At 43.6% G+C, this 22,306-nt stretch overlaps 1 protein-coding gene across 3 annotated transcripts in view; it reads right to left on the bottom strand.

Annotated features, from left to right (window-relative positions):
• Positions 1–802: 802 nt before the first annotated feature.
• Positions 803–22,306, bottom strand: part of LOC109473652 (ras-responsive element-binding protein 1-like) — a 32,332-nt gene continuing 10,828 nt past the window's right edge. The window contains exons 1-7 of one of the 3 annotated variants that reach the window (XM_019773592.1): positions 17,339–17,510; positions 8,947–9,548; positions 8,288–8,347; positions 7,329–7,505; positions 6,414–6,736; positions 1,706–6,208; positions 803–1,252 (exon numbers count right to left, since the gene is read on the bottom strand). In XM_019773592.1, coding sequence (XP_019629151.1) covers positions 1,717–6,208; positions 6,414–6,736; positions 7,329–7,505; positions 8,288–8,347; positions 8,947–9,548; positions 17,339–17,369 — 5,685 coding nt within the window. In that variant the 5' untranslated portion in view covers positions 17,370–17,510 and the 3' untranslated portion in view covers positions 803–1,252; positions 1,706–1,716. Of the gene's footprint in view, positions 1,257–1,705; positions 6,209–6,413; positions 6,737–7,328; positions 7,506–8,287; positions 8,348–8,946; positions 9,549–17,338; positions 17,511–22,306 lie in introns of those variants that run through there. The other 2 variants (XM_019773591.1, XM_019773589.1) reach the window with 2 other exon arrangements.

Below are 22,306 nucleotides of genomic sequence, written 5' to 3' on the forward strand. Positions count from 1 at the left end.
GCTTCCATAGAAAGACCCTTAAACACTTTCTTTAGATTCAGTTTTGATGCGTTTAAAAATGCAAGAGAATTCGAAAAATACACAAACTGGACTAACTCCTATTCCACAACCAGCTATAGTATTCATCCCAATATAACATACATAAACATATCTGACCACGTCTGACTAAAACTAGGTATTCAAAAGGCGTCAGCTTTAGGGTGGCATTATTTACAGAAAAACTGGAATTTTTCAGGACACATCCAAGGGCCACACAATGGAATGGTCTACACACTGAATATATTTGTCACTCACCATTTAAAATTCAGTCTGTACATTATCTTTGCATTGTCGTGAACATAGCTTGCTAGAAAGAGAGGCACAGTGGTTTACTTTTATAATAATTGCTTAGAAATATGTCTCAATTATAATTCTGTAATCATTGGCAAGTGCTGTTTCTTACGCTATAAAGGTTCTCTGTCCTCCAAAAAGGATAGCACCAAGCCTGTTCCCGTCTGTTTACAATTCTGATTTTATATATTTAGGAACATTCGTAAACACCTTGCATAGCAGGACCACTCACTGACATCAAAAACACTGAATACTTAGGGGACTTTTCAAAGAAACAAAAATTATAGTAACTAGCTGAAACAAACTACAGGTTTTGGTATAATTTGAACCTAAATTGATGATATCCCCAACACCATAAGCAGCACCAACTTCCATATAATATTTAACATTCTGAATACAATCTGCAGAAACTTGAGCTGTTTAAAATATCATGCTAAATTTTTTCTGTTACACCTCCTGAATGTATCCAACATTAAGATACAAGTTAACCCCAGAAAAGAAAATGTTACTCTTCATCCATCTAGAATAATAAAAATCGACCACAAACTTCCAAGTGGAAAGTATTACCAGTAAACAGCCAACAAAATCATTTATGGTATTTAACTCTACACCAATCCATCACAAATCAATAACTATTATAATATTTTAGTCTCAACAATATATAGCTAATAGTACCTTATCAATAATCCTGGCCTTTAAACAATTACCCACAGCCCACACCAAATCATTTTTATGTACATAATATCCAAAATATGACTAATAGGTCATAATAATATATAGAACAAGGATGGTAAATGTTGATAACTTGTTCCATTGGCAGTATATAATCAGGAATTGCTATTTGATGTTGTCTCCCAAACCAGTTGTACACCAGCACCCCTCTGTCTAAAGCACTCAGTGTTGATGTCCCACCAAGGCTGTCCTGTACAGAAAGACATCAAGAACAACTCAATTATAATGGACACAGAAACACACAAAATCAAGATTAAAAAATTTTATATACGGTATAAGCTGATGATTGAGTGGCAGTATAATGCATAGTTTTATTTTCAATGATAGGGATTAGTAAATAAGTATTGTGTAATTCTGGGCATTTTTGCACTTAAATATGATTTTGGATTTACAAATAAAACATCAATGACATGGATGCTGATAAGCAAAGTGGAACACTGACCATTTAGATCAGGAGTGTAGGAAAGATGCATTTCATAATGAAAAGTTGAACACTGCAAGAAGCACGAACACTAGAAGTCCAATCATTTGGAGCTTAATGTTGTCATAGAGATGCTCCATGTACAAAATGCAATCTGCATAATACAAATATTAAGTAGCATTTATAAAATAATATGCACTTACAAGTGGAACCTTTCCTTACCTGTTTGTTTGTCACTCCACCCCCAGGAGTCTAGCAGCAGAGTCGGCAGAGTCCAGCATCTGGTCGATCACAGACGAGTCCTGGATGCCCAGGAGGTTCTGAATGATGTCAGAGCCTAGCGTAGAGCTGGGCAGCGTGTCGCTGTCGGGTGCTGCTGACCCAAGGATGTCCTTACTGTCCCTCGGCGTGACCAGGTACACATTGTGGGGCGTTGTGTCCAAGCCGTTATCGGAGTCTGTGTCCCACGGGTGTCTCCTGTCCTCCAGACGACCTTCGTCCATCTCCCCAAGGTCAAAGGTGTCGTTGGGCGGGTCTTCTGGCTGCACGATCATGATGGATGGGTCCAGCTCCAAGCCGTCGATGGTGATTGGTTCGCTGGTGGACTTCAGGGAAAAGTCCTGTACGGAAAAGGCGTTGCTGGCGCTGTGGTTGCTGTAGCTGTCGAAATCACCCAGCCCGTCATCAGTCGGCGAGAAAAACTCTGTTATGGTGGACTCCATGGCATCCAAGGCAGTGCGCTCTCTGCCAGGGCTGCGGGTGTTTTCTGTTAGCCCGGAGCAGGCTCTCTGGTGGCGCACCAGGCTGTGCTTCAGGGAAAAGGTGCGTTCGCAGCCGGAACATCGAAAGGGACGCTCTCCGGTGTGAGACCTCATGTGGCGCCTCAGATCTTGCGCTGACCAGAAACGCTTCTCGCAAATCTTGCACTGCTGTTTCCTCTTGGTTGTGGGATTGCTTGACAAGTCCACGCTGCCATCGTTTGATGTGACTTCGTCACTTTCAAACTTTGCACTGAGAGAATCAATTTCAACGGGTGAGGAACTTTGTTTCCACCTTTTTGAGCTGCTTTGTGTCTTCTGTGCAGCGTCAGGTAGAAAGGACTCATCACTGTCTTCTATCAAGTTTGTTGTAGCATGTTGAGAGTCAGGGTCAAGGTCAGCTTCTGATTCTACATCTGGTACCGCCTCCTCTTGTCTCTCCACCACCATCGCCTCGGTGTTCTCATGCTCGACATTGTGCACCCGGCCAATGTGCCTCTGGCAGTTGAACTTGGTTGTGAAGGCGGCGTCACAGACGGAGCAGTGGAAGGGGTGGTCCATGTTGTGCACCCGCAGGTGGCGCGTCAGCGTCATCATGAACTGGAACTCCTTCCCACACACATTACACTTCACCTCCATCCTCTTCACCTTCTTTGCTGACTGGGCATCCTCTTCGACCTTGCTTTCTTTGCCTTGTTTCTTTCCCTGTTTGGGCGACGCCTTTTCACTACTTGTTGTAGATGCCGGCAAATCTGTTTCAGCTCTCTTTCTCTTCTTCCCCAGCTTTGCTGGCTCATCTTCCTTTTCGTCGATGATGAGCTTCCCTTCTTCTGGGAGCTCACAGCTGATTTGGTCGCAGATCTCAGCAGCCTTGGCTAGAGCCTCCGATGTGCTGGCGGACAACTTTTGGTGGAAAGCCAGGAGCCCGTCTCCCTCCTTCAGACAAAGGCTACTGTCGAGGGATGATTCCATGGAGTCCTTAGGCAGCACTTCTGGTGGCTGTTCTGCAGCTGACTCTTCTGACTCATCCAGCTCTGATTCCACCTTATCCCAGGGGAATGTCGACAGGTCCGTGTCAGGGTGCTTAATGTTGTAGTGGCGATGCAGGTTGGACTTGTTCGCGAAGACGCTGTACTCGCAAATGCGACACTGGTAGGACCCTTCCGATTTTTGCACCTCCTTCTCCTTGCCGTTGTGCTTGCGCAGGAGGTGGCGCTCACGGTTGGACTTGGTGGAGAACTTCATGGGACACTTGGGGCATTTGTACGGCTTCTGTCCCGTGTGTGTCAGGAGATGCCTGCGGAGGGAGCTCTCCCAGGGGAATGTCCGCGGGCAGTGGGGGCAGCATACGCGGTTCGGGGAGGAGGAATACGAACTCTTCTTCTGCCCCTGGGTGTCATCACTAGAAATATCCATCTCGCCAGTGCTGGTGTCCACCTCCTCTACCTCCTCGTTTCCCGGATCATTCTGAACCTCCATGTCACAGTCAAACGCTGGGGAGGGGGAGTGAAGGAATGTCTGGAAGTTGTCGGGGTTGGTAGCAGCCAGCATATTCTGCACGCTGGCAAATTCCCCGCTCGAGTCGGAGGCCATACTGTGGTTCAGGGAAGGTTTCTCCTCAGCTGGCTCATCCATAGGATCGGCAACAGTCAACGTCACGCTTATAGGTTTGGGAGCAATAGGGACGAAACGACGGGCCCTGGTCAGGATGGTGGACACAAAAGAGCTCTTCTTGCCTCTACCCCTTCCTCCCCTTCCCCGTCCTCTGCCTCGAGGAGCAACAGCTTCAGCTCCACCTCGACCCTTTCCTGGTCCTTTTGCACCTCGTGTACTCCCCCCTCTTGTATTCCCCCCTCGTCCCCGGGCAGGGTGAGTTACACCATGGTTCTTCATGTGGCGATCCAGGTTGGACTTGATGGTGAAGGCAGACGGACAATGGGGACACTGGAATGGCCGTTCCTTGGTGTGGGACCTTATGTGCTCTTCCAACCTTCCCCCTCGGCTGAACTTCATGGGGCACATGGGGCAGACCAGCTGGTCACAGTCGTTGTTGTAGTACTTGTGGTATTCTGCCTTGAAACGGTACTTCCTAGTGTTTGTTGGTGCGCTTTCGCTGGCAGACTGCGAGAGGCTTGACTCACTTCGGGAGTCGTCGGTAGATTTAAAGCTCAGGTCCAACGGTTGTTCAAAGTCTCCAGCATCAATGACTATGGAGACAGGGGAGGCCAAGTAACTGCTGTCAGCACTCCTTCCACCCTTCAGGCTGAAATCTAACGGCTGATCAGAAAGGCCTTCAGCACGGTCCAGTTGATAATCCAATGGCTCTTGCTTGATATTCACTTCTAAAGACTGGGGTGTGACACTGTCATGATCATAAGTCTGTTGTTCACCGTCATCTGATTCTGTCTTCAGCCGCATCTGGAACTTGACGTAGGTGTCTATCTTCTTCTGATCGACATTCTCGTGGCGCTTGAGGATGTGGCGGATGCAGTTGTTTTTGGTGGAGAATCCATTCTCGCACAAGCGACACTGGTAAGGCTTCTTGCGGCAGCTGCTGTGAGAGCGCAGGTGGTGTTGGAGAGCGCGGAAGAAACGGAAGTCCTTGCCACAGTACTTGCAGATGGTGTCGGGAGAGCCGAATGTCTCGGCACTTCCGACTGGAGGGTCCTTCACAAACTGATTGTAGGTGATCACTTCCTCGATGTCCTCCTTGGAGAACCGATTGTGCTTCTTCCTGACATGGCGTTCGCAGTTAGCTTTGGTCGTGAAGGCATACTGGCAGAGAAGGCACTGGAATGGGCGTTCGCCGTTGTGGGTTCGCAGGTGTCGAACCAAGGTGCTTTTGTCTGGACTTGCATAGTTGCACTGCCTGCATTGGTAGGGAGCCAGACCCAGATGGGTTCTGACATGGCTCTTGTAAGCTCGGGCAAGGGGAAACTTCTCACTGCAATATTCACACACGTACATGTCTCCCTTCTTCGCGTGGGCTACCTCCTCGGGCACCTCTTCCTTGTCGGAGTCCGACTGCGACTGGCTTTCTACAACGTTCCCGTCCATTGTTTTCACAGTATTGCTGCTAGTGCGTGAGGTCTGTATAGGCTTTGGCAGGATGGGCCGAATCTTTGCAGGCCCTGTTCCCTTCATTTGGCTGCCCGCATTTGGTATGTACTTGAGGGGAGGAGGCGGGGGTTGCTTACGGAGCACCACAGGGGATGCGTGGGGAGGGGTTACCGGGATACGATGCAGCGGCGGGAGGGGTTTCAGGTTGGTCTTGGCGGAGGCGTCTGGCTGGGCGGTGAGCATGGTGGCGTCAGCAGCAACCTTCAGCATCTGTTGGACGTCAGCGAAGTCTGCTGCAGCACCGGGGGTCATCCTGTTCACGGGGGTGGCCACGCCAGCCCCTGGCTCCGGCTTGGGAAGGATGGGCACCAGCTTGGACAGAGGCAAGGTGTTGTGTCGCAGCCCATTGGTTGGGACCGGGAACACGACTTCCGAGTCCCTCACCTTCGTGAAGAAATCTAAGGGGATGTGCTCGTCTTTGGCAGGAGCCATGCTACCCTGGGGGCAGAGGTTCAGTGACTTCAGAAAGGCCGACTTGTCATTCTCATCATCCGTAACCTCTTCTTTCTTTACGCCACTTTCACTGTGTTCTTTCCTGTGTAGGAGTAAGGCTTTAGGAAGGGGGAAGGACTTCCCGCACTCCTGGCAGACAAACTTTGGTAAGGCACTGTTGCACTTGTGTTCATTGTTTTCGCACCACGTCTTGACGATGAGAGGGAACTTGCGGCTGGAAAAGGCCGTGAAGCCCAGCTCCTGGAAGCCCATGACGGCTTGCTTGTTGCCGTTCAGGGATGGGGAGGAGGATCGAGATGAGGACGAGGATGGTTTGAGCTTGGGCTTGTGGACCATCGCTTTGTGCTTGGAGAGTCCTCTGTGATTGCGGAAGGCACAATGGCACAGGTTGCACCTGGAGCAAACAAAGAAAGGATGCAATTGAAAATTTGGCAACCCTTTAGGTCGTGTAAAGTAAATTTCCCAAGGACACAATGTCTTGCCAAGGATGCCAGGGATTTAACCTGTGACCTCTTAATCCTGTGTCCGCTGGCCTAGCTACTCAGCCATTCAACGCTACAGAACTTTGTACCTTGTGACTTTTAAAAGTTCATTCATACCTGACTGAGGTGTCTGGATGAGTCTCCATGTGGGACTGCAGGCCAAAGCGACAGATGAAAGTCTTCGCACAGATCGGACAGGCCAGCTGCTCGGGCTCCTTCTCCTCCTCTCCCTCCTTCTCTCCTCCATCCGTCACCGACTTCCTCCCAACGGACGAAACCTTCTTCCGGGGCGACCAGTCCTCGTCCTGATCGTAGTATGGGCGTTTGGAGGGCGTACGCTGCCGGGGTTCCGGGGTGGGGGGCGGCAGCTCGCCGTCCTTCTCGTGGATACGCATGTGACGGTTCATGTTGCCATTGGTGGTGAACGCCATCTTGCACACCTGTAGAATAAGAAAACGGTTAATTACTCATCTTTCATTATTACAAAAGTAGATGTGATATACACACTAAAATTCATAATATATGTATCTTTTTTAATTACAGACTCTATGACTACAATGATGCATAATGTACTTTCAGTTTCATGGTTCAGATCATTGATAGTAAATTTCCACTACAGAATATTCAACCTCTGGGAGCCAGCAGGAATTAGAGGTTGATATGGGGGAATTCAAAAAGCTGAGGATTGCAAGAGCAACCTTCCAACCATGTTCAGTTTCTGTCCTAGTCCTGATTACAAGTGTATCATACAATCTCCTACGTTGTTCCAATAAATTCACAAAACCTGAAGTACTATGCAGAAGTCTAAAATCAACATTTCTTGTGGGCAGTGAATCTCCAATTATTCATTCACAGGTCACATTGGCATGCCATCACACCTCTGGCAGCCCTTTCGTTGAATTAGGGCGATGACATTAATTAGTAGTGATATCCAGCCCAGAATTAAAAATAAAGTCAGGTTATAGAATTACATATCATTTAAAATAGAAGCAAAAATCACATGTTACAAATTATGCAAGAAAAAAGTCTAACCTTGCACTTGAAGGGCCTCTCCCCGGAGTGGACCAGCATGTGCCTGTCCAGACTGCTCTGGGAGCTGAGCGTCTTGCCGCACAGTTTGCAGGTGTGCGAGCCGGAGTTGTCCTCCATGTTGTGCTGGCGGATGTGGATGGTCAGCTCGTGGGGGGCCTGGAACACTTCCCCACACACCTACACACAGGAAGGTTTTTATCATTTTTATGTTTACTGAAAGAAGACATATTGTTTTTGCTACATTTCCTCTTCTTCTCCTTCCGTTCCAAACACTGACCTCTGACCTGGCCAATGACCTGATTTGTTGACGTCTGTCACCATGGTAACTGATGTTGGGTTACATGGGTTACTTGATGTTGCAATTTTATCAGTAGGAGGGATTCATACTCCTGTCTGACCATATATATATATATATATATTTTTAGTAAGAATTAACATAGCAGACCTGAAGGTATACATTATGCATTTGCTTTGCAAGTGTTACCTTTCTAGTCTTTTGTTCACATTTGTATAATAATTATAAGGATTGTGCAAAATGCAAGGATGCTTAAGCCCTCTCCTCAAAGTCAAAAACTTGCATAAACAAAAACATAAACGATTTGAAAGGGACACAGGGACAGCAAATAAATGTACATTATTATAACTTCAGGTACAACATAATGCAAAAGAGTCAGATTTCAGATAACATACACTGTCATTCTCAGTTACTGATGGGAGATCTGAAATATCTGACTGTTTAGAGAATATTCCAGTTGCTTCTTTGTGCATTATGTAAAGCTACACTAGAGACAGGATATGCTTGTGTCAATAGGAAAGGAATATTTAAGGGACCACCAAAAAGTGTTCACATTGACCAGGTGGTTCTTTTCAAGAAGTGGTCACTAGTACAGGTTTGACTGTAGACACAAACAATAAACAACACTTTATTTGAGAATCTTTGGGAAATTTTTCAAAAATACCTGGCAGGGGAACGGACCAGCCTCCATCTTGTCCGGGTTGAACCTGTTCCGACCTTGAACCTGAGGGGGGAGGGCAAAAAATAAATGGAAACATACCTGGGACTAGCCCAGGGACTGGGCTGGGGAGAAATACAAGATGGAAACACCTTTCAGGGGTGGAACATGGAGGACTGATGGAAGGACAGAATGGAAAGAAAGAAATTTTGCAGGAGGCAAGTGGGGAAAAGAAGTTGAGCAGAAATAGTTAAGAGAAAAGTGCATCTACTATTGACCCCAGGCCCTCCCTCCCAAAAAAGTAATCCTATCTTTTCCCTCTTGTATGATTCTTTATTGTCTATCATTTCAAAACTTGCAACCACCAGGATGAATTCAATGTGTCTTAGTGTGTACATGTATTTTGCATTGCTCATAGTCATAACAAAACAGAAAGGAGATATTTTGTACTGTATAGTCTTGTTTGTCTCTCATATTCAGTCATAATCCGTACATCTGCAGTCATCATCATAGTCCTTTTCATCTACAGTACTGTTACATGTAAATAACGTCTTACATTAATATGTCCTATATGAAATTCTGTACAGTAAACAGAGGACCAATGCTTACATCTCACAAGATGACTTGATATGTAACACAATAACTTCTGAAGCTATTTTTCCTACCTTTACTGGGTATGCACCATCCCCGTCTGCACCAACTTCTTTCTTCCGCTTTTTCTTCTTAGTTGTTGTCCCCTCGTTCCCTCTGACAGGATGATTAGAAGCAGAGGAGGAGGAGCTAACTTCACTGGGAGCACTGGTCACATCTAAGGACTGACCTTGCTTCACGCTCAGGTCAATCGTAAGTTCATCAGACGACCTTGAAGCTGAGGGTGACCTTGCCTCATCTGCATTGTTGTTTGAATCTTTTGTTTCCATAGAACTATTACTACTAGCAGCAGCTTGGTTTCTATTGGTTGCACCACTTGTTGACGTGGAAGAGTCAGGCACTTCTGAATTATTTTCTGTCAGGCACTTATTTGGTTGGTTCTGAGACAGGCCTTCTTCAGAAGGCCCCTCCGTCTCGGGCATTGCTTCGTTTGCTGATTGGTTGGCATCTGTTGCTATGGTGACGGGTGTGTCTGTTGCAGAGGTGGATAAGTCCTCAGGGTCTTCTTCATCTTCTTGGGATTGCAGGGGGAGGAAGTCATCGTCTTTGTCGTACAGGTCGTCAAATGTTGGGTACTGTGTCTCGCAGAGGGGTTCCCCTTCACCACCAGTACCCTCTACAAAACACACAGTACAGGTCATCATTAGCATTGATTTGATTTGATTTACTGAAATTGCAACAGTGCAATACACGTGGAACAGAGGCAACTGTTGCTGGTGTTGTGTCCTAGCACATAGAAACAAATACAGGACAGACAATGCTCATTTTCACTTGAGTCTAGTGGGGAAAGTCGTGTAAAGTGCCTTTCCCAAGGGCACATTCAAGATCGATGGCATGTCAGGACTCGAACCCGGGACCTCTTGATTCCGAGTTGCGCACGCTGCCGTTGCGCCACACGACCTCACATTGAAGGGTTATCTTTTCTTTTGACTGTTTACCAATCTGCACCGGGCACGGGTAGAAACATTAGGTCATTTTAGATTTGGAAAGACAAAGACAATATGGAAAATCTACTAAAGCCTTACACACTTGCATATTAGCTTGATGAATGTGCAGTACATTATGTAGATGCACCCATGTTAATAAAAATTAAAAAGTATGCTTCCCTCTATACAAGGTATTGTTATTTCTGTCATAGCTTTGAGTTAGATGGTCGACTTAAACAACATAAGGGACTGTACGATATTTACCGGGGGGGGAGGGCTGGTGCACTGGAGGGGAGGGCCATTGAAAAAATTTTGGCCTGGGGGAGGGCCATGGAAAAAATTTGAGCCGGGGGAGGCCATCGAAAAAAAATCGGACCTGAGGGGGAGGGCCACCGAAAAACTTTTGTAAAATATGGCGTCACGTAGTACCGAATTACAAGAAATACGCCGTAAATTCCCGAATATAGTACGCACTTTTTACATTTTTCGAAAGTGTCTCGGGCCGTCGCCAAAGTCGCGGTGCGTACTTTATTTGAGTTTTCCGCCGACAAATCCGTGGACGACCCAGGAATATAGCGGAACACCGGCACGGGGAGCTTGGAACATCGATCGTCTATAGCATGTTTAGATAAAAATATTGACGAGTGGAAATAAAGTTAAACTTCAATAAATGAACATATTTCCTGTGACTATCGTCGATATTGACAACAAGTTGCGGTAAAAGAAGAAGTCAAGTCACCCACGGTAAGAAAATGTAGGTCTCTGGCAATGACGCCCGGCGCTTTGTCATGCCGACAGGATCGTTCCCCAGCTAGCCGGCGCAGTGGAACCCCGGCAAAAATATAACCTTCCGTAAGTACACATATAATTGTAGGGTTTATGAGTGGTAATATTTGAAATGGTCCGCAAGCCGTGAACGTTCTTGATCGTCGTAACGTAACATGTGATAACAGTTGTGCCTCGACTGATGGTTATCATTTCCAATACACTTCCGGCTTGAGTTCAACTCAGGAATCTTCAACAAAGATCATGCCCATGTCGTTTCAAAGGTTCAGAAATTGTTAACCATGTTTCACTTCGTATCACAAATATTTTTAAATCTTGATAAATCATTAAATGCCACAGGAAATTACTCAAGTTGTAGCGGGCTACACCAGCCAGTACGACGTGAAAATTCCAGCTAGATGTACTCCTACTCGACTGTTCGGCAAGCTACAATGATAGGGGCGGAGTTAACTTAAAATGTAGTCTTTGATGAAATCTTACCGCCCGGCCGGTGGGTGGGGGTGTTTGGCGCGCCGACAGGCAAACAGCTGAAGAACACAGAGAGGGCCGTGGCAGCGCTGAGGACAGCTTTCCAGAACATGGACCCCGAGAAGGAACTTATAAGTTTTACGGAGTACACATTAATACGTGTTTATTCCTTAGATTTTGTGACAAAAACATCTATCACATAACGAGAGATTACTTGAAACGCAGTCAAACTTGTCACTTTCTCCTGTTCGGAATCGCAAGTCCCATTGATCCCAGTAGTCTTTTGTTGTTGTGTTAATTGGTTTCGGTGTCAAATTTTAAATTCGGTAGCACCTCTACACCCAAATACTCCGCCCAGTTCTCCGCCTGTATGATTGTTGCTCTCCATGGGTGAATGTGTCGATCGGGCGGGCGTTATATCCTATAAAGAAGTGTTCGGCGCATTTCGTATTAAAAACATTAAAGCTACGTACTTGTGCATCAACATTCAACTACCCCCCGTTACCGATAAAATCAACATTGAAATATTGTCTTTTTATCACGAATCTTTATTGACCATTGCTTGCTTGATCACCAACACTCCAAAGCTGGATCCAAATCTGTGCGTTTCGCCGCACTTGCCTTACCTTTCGATGCGGTGGTGACGTCTTGCAAGTCGGCTGCGGCCGGCGGTGAAAAACAAGCCGAACTTGAAACGTTTCCCGCTACGTTACCATACCATCACGTAGTACACGGCATAAATCTATTTTTTAACAATTTTAAATTTGTTTGGAACGACGAACTGTCTTTAAGACATACATACTACATGTTCACTGTGGTACCGGCCGTGCGTAGAAGGGGTGCGTACTTTCCATTTTACGTTTCAGACGGGAATATTTGTCTTCCACTATAGCCCCAAATCGGGGGTGCGTACTTTAATCGGGATGCGTACTTCATTCGGGAATTTACGGAGGGAGAAAGAGACATGGACTGGAAAAATGGTGGGGAGGGCCACCGAAAAATATTTTGGGGTGGGGGGAGGGCCATTGAAAAAAATTTTGAGCCGGGGGAGGGCCATGGAAAAAAATTTTGAGCCGGGGGGAGGCCATGGAAAAAATTTTACCGGACCATTTTGCACCAGCCCTCCCCCCCCGGTAAATATCGTACAGTCCCTAAAAAAAGAGTAGCTCCAGTCAGAATATGTAGCGCTGAGAAATGTAGCAGACTATACTGAAATATACACGTATGTAGCATCGTCTGTGTTGGAAGAATTCACTTCACATCAAAACACAATTAAGCACTGGCAGGGTGTGGAAAGAAGATTTTAAAATTCGGTATGTATCAAAGTACAGAAAACAGCTACATATTTTGCTGACATGGCACCAGCTGGACAAGACCCAATACTACACACAAGGCCTTCTGCTCCCAAGGCCAGCTAATGATACTTAGAGGTCATTATAATTACAGCTGGGTGTGTCTTAGTATTGAGAAAGCATTTAATCTACATTGTATACCTCAGAAGAAGGATAACAAAAAGGACAAGGCTCCTTTTCCTTCTACCTGTCCTTTCTTATCTATGGTCTTATAGTTATACCTGTTACATGTATATCTAATGAATTATAAAATGAGTCCAATAACAAATTCTTTTTCAAGTTTGAATATATACATGATGAATCAGGACCTGATGTCACAGGGCTTGAAATACTGGGTGAAATACTGGGTGGTGCACCCAAAATCGGAGTTGTGCACCTAATTTTTTCTGTGGGTGCACCCATATATTTTTGTAGGAATTTTTAACATAAGAAATGTAACTGGATATTCTTGGTCTCTAAGTATTGGAAAAAAATAAAATCTTTGTTGTAGTACATGTACTTATTTAAGATCTTGACTTCATTTTAGATTCAAGCTCAGACGTGGAGCAGTAAGACCTGCAATTAGGTTTTGTTTCATATGATATGGTGCACCCAAAAATTTTTGTGCACCTAATTTTTTAGGTTGGGTGCACCAGTGCACCTATTCCCAAAAATGAATTTTGAGCCCTGTGACATGTATGGTGCACTTTCTGCCATGTAGTCCTTGCGATATGAAGCAACAGTCACAAGAAGTTGGCAACATATACATGTACCAAAGTTTCCAAAGAATCTATACCAGTCAACACAATGGAAAGCTCTTCCACATGCCTAGTGTTTTACGAATGTAACGTTACACTCGTGCATCCTCATCAGTATTCTCAGCACATCCTGTGTGTTGAATCATCTGGAACAGTAAGTTGAAATATATGTCCTGCAGCCTACTTGACTCTATGAATAACTTACTACACTGGATAATGGTAAAAACATTGTATGAAGAAATGAACTACTTACACTGTACAATCGAATATCCAAACCACCAGATAGGATGTCTGGCTTTGTTTACTCAGTATGCTCTGTGTATATATACACAGACCTCAAAGACTGTGTATATGAACATTTATGGAATATTCAGATGTACATTAGCAAGGCAGAAAGGTGTCAGACAAATGTTAACCTTTATGCTACTGTCTGAACCTATGCCGAGCACAAATTTGGTTCAAGAGAGGCCATATCTTACTATTCTTAGCAGGCAGAAGGTTAATATTAATAATAGTTTCGCCCTGTAATCCAACATAATTCCTGAAACTGAACACAGGTGTGTGTAATCATGAAATTTAATCCACAAGGGAGCTATTGAGGTATACTACCTCGTCTATCTATATTAATTATGCCAATTACACATAAGATTGCGGACTTTATTGACACATACACTGTATCTTTATAACCAAAACATAACCCAAACGAACAAAAAGAAACAAAACTTAGACACTGAAGGTCACACCCATTATTTTACATTCTATCCAGTCTGTATCTATACATTGGTCTATCCTAGCCTCCTTCGCAGTCTTGTTGGGCGTGGGCGTAATTTTTTCTGAGCGACGCGAGTAATATGCCGCCGCGAGGGACGATTTGCTGCCGAGGGACTTTTTGCCACGGAGAGAAGGTTTCCGCGCTCCAACAAGACTGCTTCCAATCGGCGAGTAGAAAGGGCTATCAAAAAACACTTAGGAGCGATTGGCATGGATGTGTGAACTTGTGAATTGGACCTGCACGAACATGTTAATAGCCTCTATGAAAGGCTGGCTTAATCCGAGGTCCTTTCTACTCGCCGATTGGAAGCAGTCTTGTTGGAGCGCGGAAACCTTCTCTCCGTGGCAAAAGTCCCTCGGCAGCAAATCGTCCCTTGCGGCGGCATATTACTCGCGTCGCTCAGAAAAAATTACGCCCACGCCCAACTGGACTGCGAAGGAGGCTAGGTCTATCCCACATCTTCAAACCCTATAAGCTTCATACTATTGTATTCTATATGAGTTAAACTTGTATTTGGGTTGGTTGCAGGTATAAGCTCACTACAAAACTAACAGGGCTCAGGGCCACAAGGGAAAAAATTTTGCTGCTTAAAATTTCTATAATAATAATAAAAAGTCAAATAAAGACAGAAATATACTTCAGGCCAATTTTGATGCTAGTATAGTAGTAATGAAAAATAAACACTGTAATTTCTGTAGGACAACCTCCTTTATACTAAATTATAGATACAGCTTTGAAGGAAAGCAATGTGCTAATAATAGTGTTATACATAAGCTTTATTATGATGTTAAACATTGTCTACTTAAGTCTAGACATGTGGGCTCTTTTTGGTACCGAAGGCACTGCAGGCACATTTCCACTCCACAAATAAAGCCTTAATTTACTATTGAGCAGGTAGCAGGAATTTCTGCAGTCCAGGGTAGGATTGTGATGGCTTGACCTCGCATGCCCCTCTCAGCATTAACTAGAGTTCCCCGATCTCATACCTTCGCCAAATGATGTTAATCTTTATGACTGACAAATTATAGATTAGATTATTCCCCCCTGATTTAAGAAATAGGAACCTAATTTTCATGAATTATATCATTTTATCATAATCTCAACCAAAAGACAGTCTTATATTAACAAACAATGCATTCTAGCATTTCCTAATAAATTATGCAAATGAGGTCCTGATTTGAATAAATTATGTTTAATGATGTTCACCTCAATTTAACTTTCAAATACCACAAGTATGAAATTCCAGGCAGTTATCATTACATAATTATAAAATTTTCTAATTAATTATGCAAATTAAGTCATTATTAACATAATCAATACCTTCCTGTGTTTCTCTCGTTGTCAATTACCAATGTCACAAGCTTCAATTGTCCTATCATGGAATGCAGATGATTTATAGAATTTCCCCATAAATTATGCAAATTACATCCATATTTGCATAATTGTCACATAATTATATTAAGCATCACGTAAGCTACCTACATAACAAAAATCACGACGATCCGTCAACTGGTTCTTGAGTTATCCCCTTTTGAATATTTTCAAGAATATATCCCTGCAGTTCTAGAGCAAGACGCTAGGGGGCCTAAACTCACGTCACTTCTTCCCCAGCACAAGAGCTACCTACTATCCAAATTTCATCACCATAGCATGTCTAGATCATGAGATATCAAAACCGGAAGTTCAGCTGCAGTACCATAACAAGCCACTAGGGGGTCCAAAATCTAATCATTTTGAGGTCTCATCAAGACCTACCCACCTACCAAGTATCAAGACAATCCATCAAGGCCTTCTCAAGTTATCGTGTTGACAGACAGACACACACACACACACATACACGAACGCCCCTGAAAACATAACCTTCTTGGCGAAGGTAATTAATAACTTCCAAGGGAACACCTGCAACCATTACTGATTGCCTGACCTAACAGTTACAATATGGAAAGGGTTTTCACAGCCTAAAGCAATTAATACTAAAAGAATGACATTACGCTATCAACTTCAAGTTTATTCTCGATGATAAATGGTAGCTGTAATCTTTGTCTGGACTGAGGCCACACCGATTTAATTTGTTGGTTCAATACGCAGAAACATATCCACAGACACACACACAGACAGATACACACACACACAGACAGAAAGAAAGCAATACCTGAATTTTTTATAATTCTGTGGCAGAAAACCAACCTCATCTTACCACTACCATTGTAGATTCATTGTTTGTTTTGTATGGGTTTTGTTATGAGAAACAAGTTATCTATTTATCCTGGCCTTATCAAGCAAACACTGGGGAGCGGGCAGAGATGTACCTAGGTAGGGAAGGGTTACAGAAGGCCACAGGACTGTCTGCATGGTCCACTGACAGCTGCAGCCCCTCAGTTGGACATGTGGTGCCAAGTGTGGCATCCATCCCTCTCTGCAAACTCTAGCTTGAGATTTCTCACCCTATGACTCCAGAGCTCACAACTATCTATTCATGTAAAAACGTGCCAAGGTGTGTGCCTATTGTGCAAACTTTAAAAATGATGACCAAACACACACACTCTTTCGGGTGAGGATGGCTGGAGGCATGCTCCACATACCAGACATGATCAAAGTGCACGAACCACATCCTTCCCGGACGTGTGAGAGAGGACCCACGTACGTTTTCATCAAGAAGAGGCAGCCTGGCGGGGGTTTCTTTTGTTCAGGTGTAGGCCTAGGGAGAGCTAAATTCTCGTGGGACCCCGGGTGACCTCTGTACCTGCCTACCAGGTGTTGCATGTCGCCAGGTGGTGCCAGGTTTCCCCACACATGCCTCAGAGATGGACTCAAAGAAAGGATGGGAGGGGGAGGGTTGTACTTTCAAGTTTTCAAAACACACATCTTTTTTTTAAAAACCCAACTTTTTAAACAGACACTGCTATGAGAGAGGGTACTCTGTTTGTGTCTGTGGTAGGAAGAAGACAAATTTGTGAGCAAACAGGTTAAGACAGGAAGGGATGTGTCACTTCTCCTTACTCCCTACGTGGGCCCCATCAGTATGAGTCTCCACATCCCCGGTTTGACCTCGGGGTGACGGGTGGGACTAGTCTGGATTCTGCTGCCTAATCACTGTGCAAGCTGCTCCCTTCCTCCCAAACACATCTGTCCCACCTTTCCTACCCCATCTGAGCCCGGCTCCTTCCCAACACTGAAACAAAGGGGGTGACGGAATTCTTTGTGTGCATGCGAGGTTGGCGGGTCAGAAGATCTGGGCATCAGTGAGGATGAATGCTTCAGCAGAGCTATCAGGTTAACTTCTGGCAGGCTGAGTGGTTTAGATAGCAAGGGGCTCTCCCAGGGTGTTTGTTGCTAGGAGTTATCAAGATGAGGAAAAGAAAGACCTGGTTTCCAGAGCGCGGGGAGGCCACTCATCTCGGGCGGGGTGTGGCAGCGGCGGGGATGGAGTGCAGCCGGGAGCCTGGTACGGATAGCCGTGGGGAGAACCCAGGAGGCATGAGGAGGCTGCTGGCATGTGTGTGTGTGTCTGGCTCCCTGGTCTACATCCGCATCAGTCTCCTGCCACTCACATGTCGGGACGTACCAACACACTGGATGCTGGGGGTGGGGGCAGGGTGTGCTGAAGACCAGGGGCTGACTCTTTGCAGACTACTACACTCTTCCTCAGCAGTGCTCATGAATATGCATCTCCCCAAAAGGGCTCAGACTAATCTTATCACCGATTTCCATCAACAAATCAATGTTTTAACAGCAGGGGGTAGAGGGAGGCTGTAATCTTACCTATCTCTTACACAAGTTTCAAATGCTTCATATACATCTAAAGTCAGCTTTGTATTAATTTTGGATATAATCAGGTGGTCCACTTGAGTCATGATAGGCTGAACGTCAAGGGAGCGCATAGTACATACAAGAAACCAACAGACCTGAACTTGAGTACATAAAAAAAATGTTTTGCCATGCCTGGTTGATCTTGTTACAAAACAAAAGACCAACTCTTCAGGTCACAATGCCAACACTCAACAGGTCTGACAAAGGATTGGAACTCATGGTCCAAAAACAACAACAGGCAGTGTGTTATCTCTCTATCTACCTACCTCCCTGCCACCTCATTTCTTTTGGTTAGCAAAGTTTTCATCACTACAGGATGCCACACCTGCACATTTCCTGCATCCTCCGAAATAGCACGGCCCTGACTCATCAACTTCAACAACAACAGTTGATAATGATTATACCTGTATGTGTAGTTAGTGCTTTGTACAGGTTTGCTGGAACTAGTTCCGGACTTGTAAAAATGTTTAGGTTCAAGTAAAAAAAAACTTGAATGTCTGGAACTAGTTCCGGACTTACAAAAAAAAATCATGTCACGTTCTCCTTTTTGTTCTAAACCACCTGAAATCTTCAATAGTAAAAAATGTGCGCTGCAAAATGAAGAAAACATTGCCATTGGGCATCGTCAAGTGTCGGCCGCCATAAATTATGTGGCCCCAGTTTTGCAAACAAATCTTTCTTCTAAACCCTGGTAGTGCAGTGCTCGCTACAAAAGTTTACAAGTCCGGACCTGAACGTTACCTGAACCTCTGGACTTGACTCCGTACCTGGACCTGAACATGTGTGATAAACCAGACAGACAACATTCTACATCTTTCATGAGATAACTTAAGCGGAAAACCCAGTGTTTTCACATATTCTCCCCATCATATTCAACAAGTCTTGATCTGTTAAAAGCAATCAGTTGTAAAACCAACATAATCTTACCCAAGAGACTTTTAATCTACTTTTTACATCTTCAAATTTCCCTGTCAGTCATACTTTAACTTGACATACAGTTGTATAGCACATTTCCCCCCACACCCAAAACCACCAGACAAAAAGACAGACAGCACTTCTACCTGAATATCAGAACATATCATCCCTTACATTAATTATGATCTCACCACTCCATGATTTTTGTGCTCCTTACATTTCACCAGTAGCCATGGTACCAGACTTGATTAGTTTGTCAGAACCTATTTACTCAAGGCCTGCAGGTGGATGCATGGAGACTGACCTTTCTTAAATTAACAACCTTAGGCCACACCAATTTGATTTGTTGTTTCTTGGATTTGCCCTGTCCGTTTTTTTCTGATTTGCAAAAAAAATAAAAAATTTTGGTTCTAACTCAAGTTTTTACAATGTAACTTTGTTTCATTAAAAGTTTAAAATCTATTGTTTTAATAATAAACCAGCTTGGTATGCTGACTTCATGGCTCATATTGTAACATTTCCAGCTATCATGGGGTGCCTTGGCCTGTTGTTTTTTTTTTCCCTGTTGCTTCATATTTTTTCTTAAAAAATCCGAGAACCAACAAATTAAATTGGTGTGGCCTTAGCTTGACTAAACACGCTCTAAAAACAACTGGACTACAGTTTTTTGAACAAAGTATAGAAGTTCAAAATCTATTGTTTTAATAATAAACCAGCTTGGTATGTTGACTTCATGGCTCATATTGTAACATTTCCAGCTATCATGGGGTGCCTTGGCCTGTTGGTTTTTTTTTTCCCTGTTGCTTCATATTTTTTCTTAAAAAATCCGAGAACCAACCAATTGAATTGGTGTGGCCTTAGCTTGACTAAACACGCTCTAAAAACAACTGGACTACAGTTTTTTGAAAAAAGTACAAAAGTTCAAAATCTATTGTTTGGTTCAGGTACCAAAAACAAAGCACATTGAATTTCCTTCCAACCTGGCACAGGTATCTGTTGACACAACATTCTAACATTCTTCTACTTCCTTTAGGCCACACCAAGTAAATTTTATGGATGACGTCCTTTGGAGACACTAAATCTAATGCGAGAGGGCGAAAAAAAAACAAGAAGGGCCCTAAAAAACAAGATGCCTAGATTAGAAATATACTAAGAGACGACAAATGTTAGGACACAAATTGAATGAGGTGACACAGTGTAACAAGCAAGAAGTCTTTTATTAATCATAAAAACAGCAATAAATCAGGTGGAACAGTGGACAGTGAAAAAATTCTGTTATTGACAGGTTGGTCCTGTCAATGGTGCATATTTTTTGTTATTGACAGGACGGCCCTGTCAATAGACACTTTCTTCGCGTTACGGGTTTCACGTAAATCTGACGATTTGTGGCACTGTCGTGACTCTTTGATCATAGTTACAGGAAGCGGAATTTCTTGTGTTTTTTTTTCTAGGAAGAGGCCAAAATCAATGCGCGCGCGGACGTCATCCATAAAATTTACTTTGTGTGGCCTTACCTGGAAAAACGGAAACAAAAAAATTCAGCAGCAATCCCCCTTCCATCCCCAAGTCTTTTACTGTAATTACCTCCTAAGTACGAGCCTAAAGGGAGAAATTAGAGCAAACAGGGGCAACACAATAAGGATGGGTCATATAATTAACGAGGAGGATTCAACAGAAAACAGCTGGTCAGCAAAAAGAGGCCCCGAGAGGAAATACAACAAAAGCCCTTCACTTGAGTTACTGCCATCTACTGTTCGCAGCACTTCAGATGTTGATTTCAAACAACAGCTTTGGCCATTAAACTAATTACCTGTGGTACATATATTAGAGTTAGTCCAATTTACAAGAATGTCAATCATTCAAAATATTGGGATCTAGCATCTCAATTAGCAATGTTTGTATTCATTTTATGCGGAAATGATCTACATCACTACTCTTTAGTCTTATATATCGAAATTCATTTATGGGAATAGGTGCACTGGTGCGCCCAACCTAAAAAATTGGGTGCACAAAAAATTTTTTGGGTGCACCATATAAAACAAAATCTAATTACAGATCTTGGATATGATTCAAAATCATATCCAGTTGCTTGAGTAACTGCTTTTTGGCGTATCGTATTACCTGGATGTCTAACCTTCATCGACGTACAGATCTTACTCCTCCTCTTCTGAGCTTGAATCTGAAATGGGAGCTAACTTAAACAAGTATTACAACAAAGATTTTATTATTTTTCTGACACCTAGATGCCAAGAATATCCTGCATACTATTAATAAAAGTATTATACATTTGATATGTACAAAAATACCTACAAAAATATTTGGGTGCCCCAGTGCACCCACAGAAAAAAATTGGGTGCACAGCTCCAATTTTGGGTGCACTAAGGTGCACATGCACCCAGTATTTCGAGCCTGATTGTGCTAAATAGTATATCTTATATCCTCCACAAGCAATGCTAGGACGTTTTAGTAATAAGTCTCTATCTATCCACAAGAGGAGGCATTGTGAGAAGTGACAGTTCATCAATAACTATCTCTACATTCTTTCTGTGACCTCGAGCGAGAATTTGTTCATCACCAATGAGAGGAGCATCTCTTAACTCCCGGCGTTGCCAGGCAACCGTACCACCGCTCCATCAATAATTCAGGTCCATCTTTTGTCCCGGGTGCTCCAGGATGCGTTGCCATGGTGATTGATCGAGGAGACAAGGGAGAACGAGTGATGCATGGGGCTCTTTCAACAGGTGTTGTTATGGTTGCGTGGATAATATTTAACAGGAGATTATTGCCGTAGATGTCGACTACAATTCCTACATGTTAGATACAGTAATTCACTGGAAAACCACTACCTTAAAGTTGACTTGGGTAGTACTTATCTAGAATAGTACAGGTTATCAGAATACTTCTGTGAAGAGTGAAACAACAGTCGTAAATTGTCATGAAAAATGGGGGTTAAAATGTTAGCATGTAATGATGTATACATTTTTTTAAGGAAATTTGTGCACATCAATTTCTTCTGCTATGCTAGATTTCTTTCTGCTGAGGCCTAGGAAAAAAATGTTTTGTTTCCTGTTTCCCGATCGACCCTAGAAAAACCTGCCGACCATAGACTTTTTGGGGTGGGGGGGTGGATTCCTGCAAGGGACATAAATTTTCAAGCTGATCAACAGTGTAGGTTATAAAAATGCTGTGATCCTATGGTTCACAGCCTTTCCCCATGTCAAGATCTCTACAGATTTTGTTCCTGAGATGAGAAATTCTGTTCCAAAATGACCACTGCTTAGTTAATCATTCACAACATGGTCAATTTAAAACCTAAGTGTACTACAAACTGTCCTTCGGACTGGTCAGAAGGGCAAAAAAATAATGTTAGCTTCACAAGACAGCAAAATTTTAGTAAAAATTGAGGTGTTTGTTTTTATTCAAAGTAATAAAATTATTCAAAAAAGCAGTTATTCAAGCAACTGGAAATGATTTTGGAAGTTTTGACTGTATCCAAAATCATATCCAGTTGCTTGAGTAACTGCTTTTTGGTGTATCTTATTACCAGGATGTCTAACCTTCATCGACGTAAAAGAATTACTTTTCAAAGCATACCACCCCCTCCCTCA

Source organism: Branchiostoma belcheri, unplaced genomic scaffold (assembly GCF_001625305.1).
Source record: "Branchiostoma belcheri isolate BF01 breed outbred unplaced genomic scaffold, Haploidv18h27 scaffold3, whole genome shotgun sequence".
Classification (NCBI taxonomy): domain Eukaryota; kingdom Metazoa; phylum Chordata; class Leptocardii; order Amphioxiformes; family Branchiostomatidae; genus Branchiostoma; species Branchiostoma belcheri.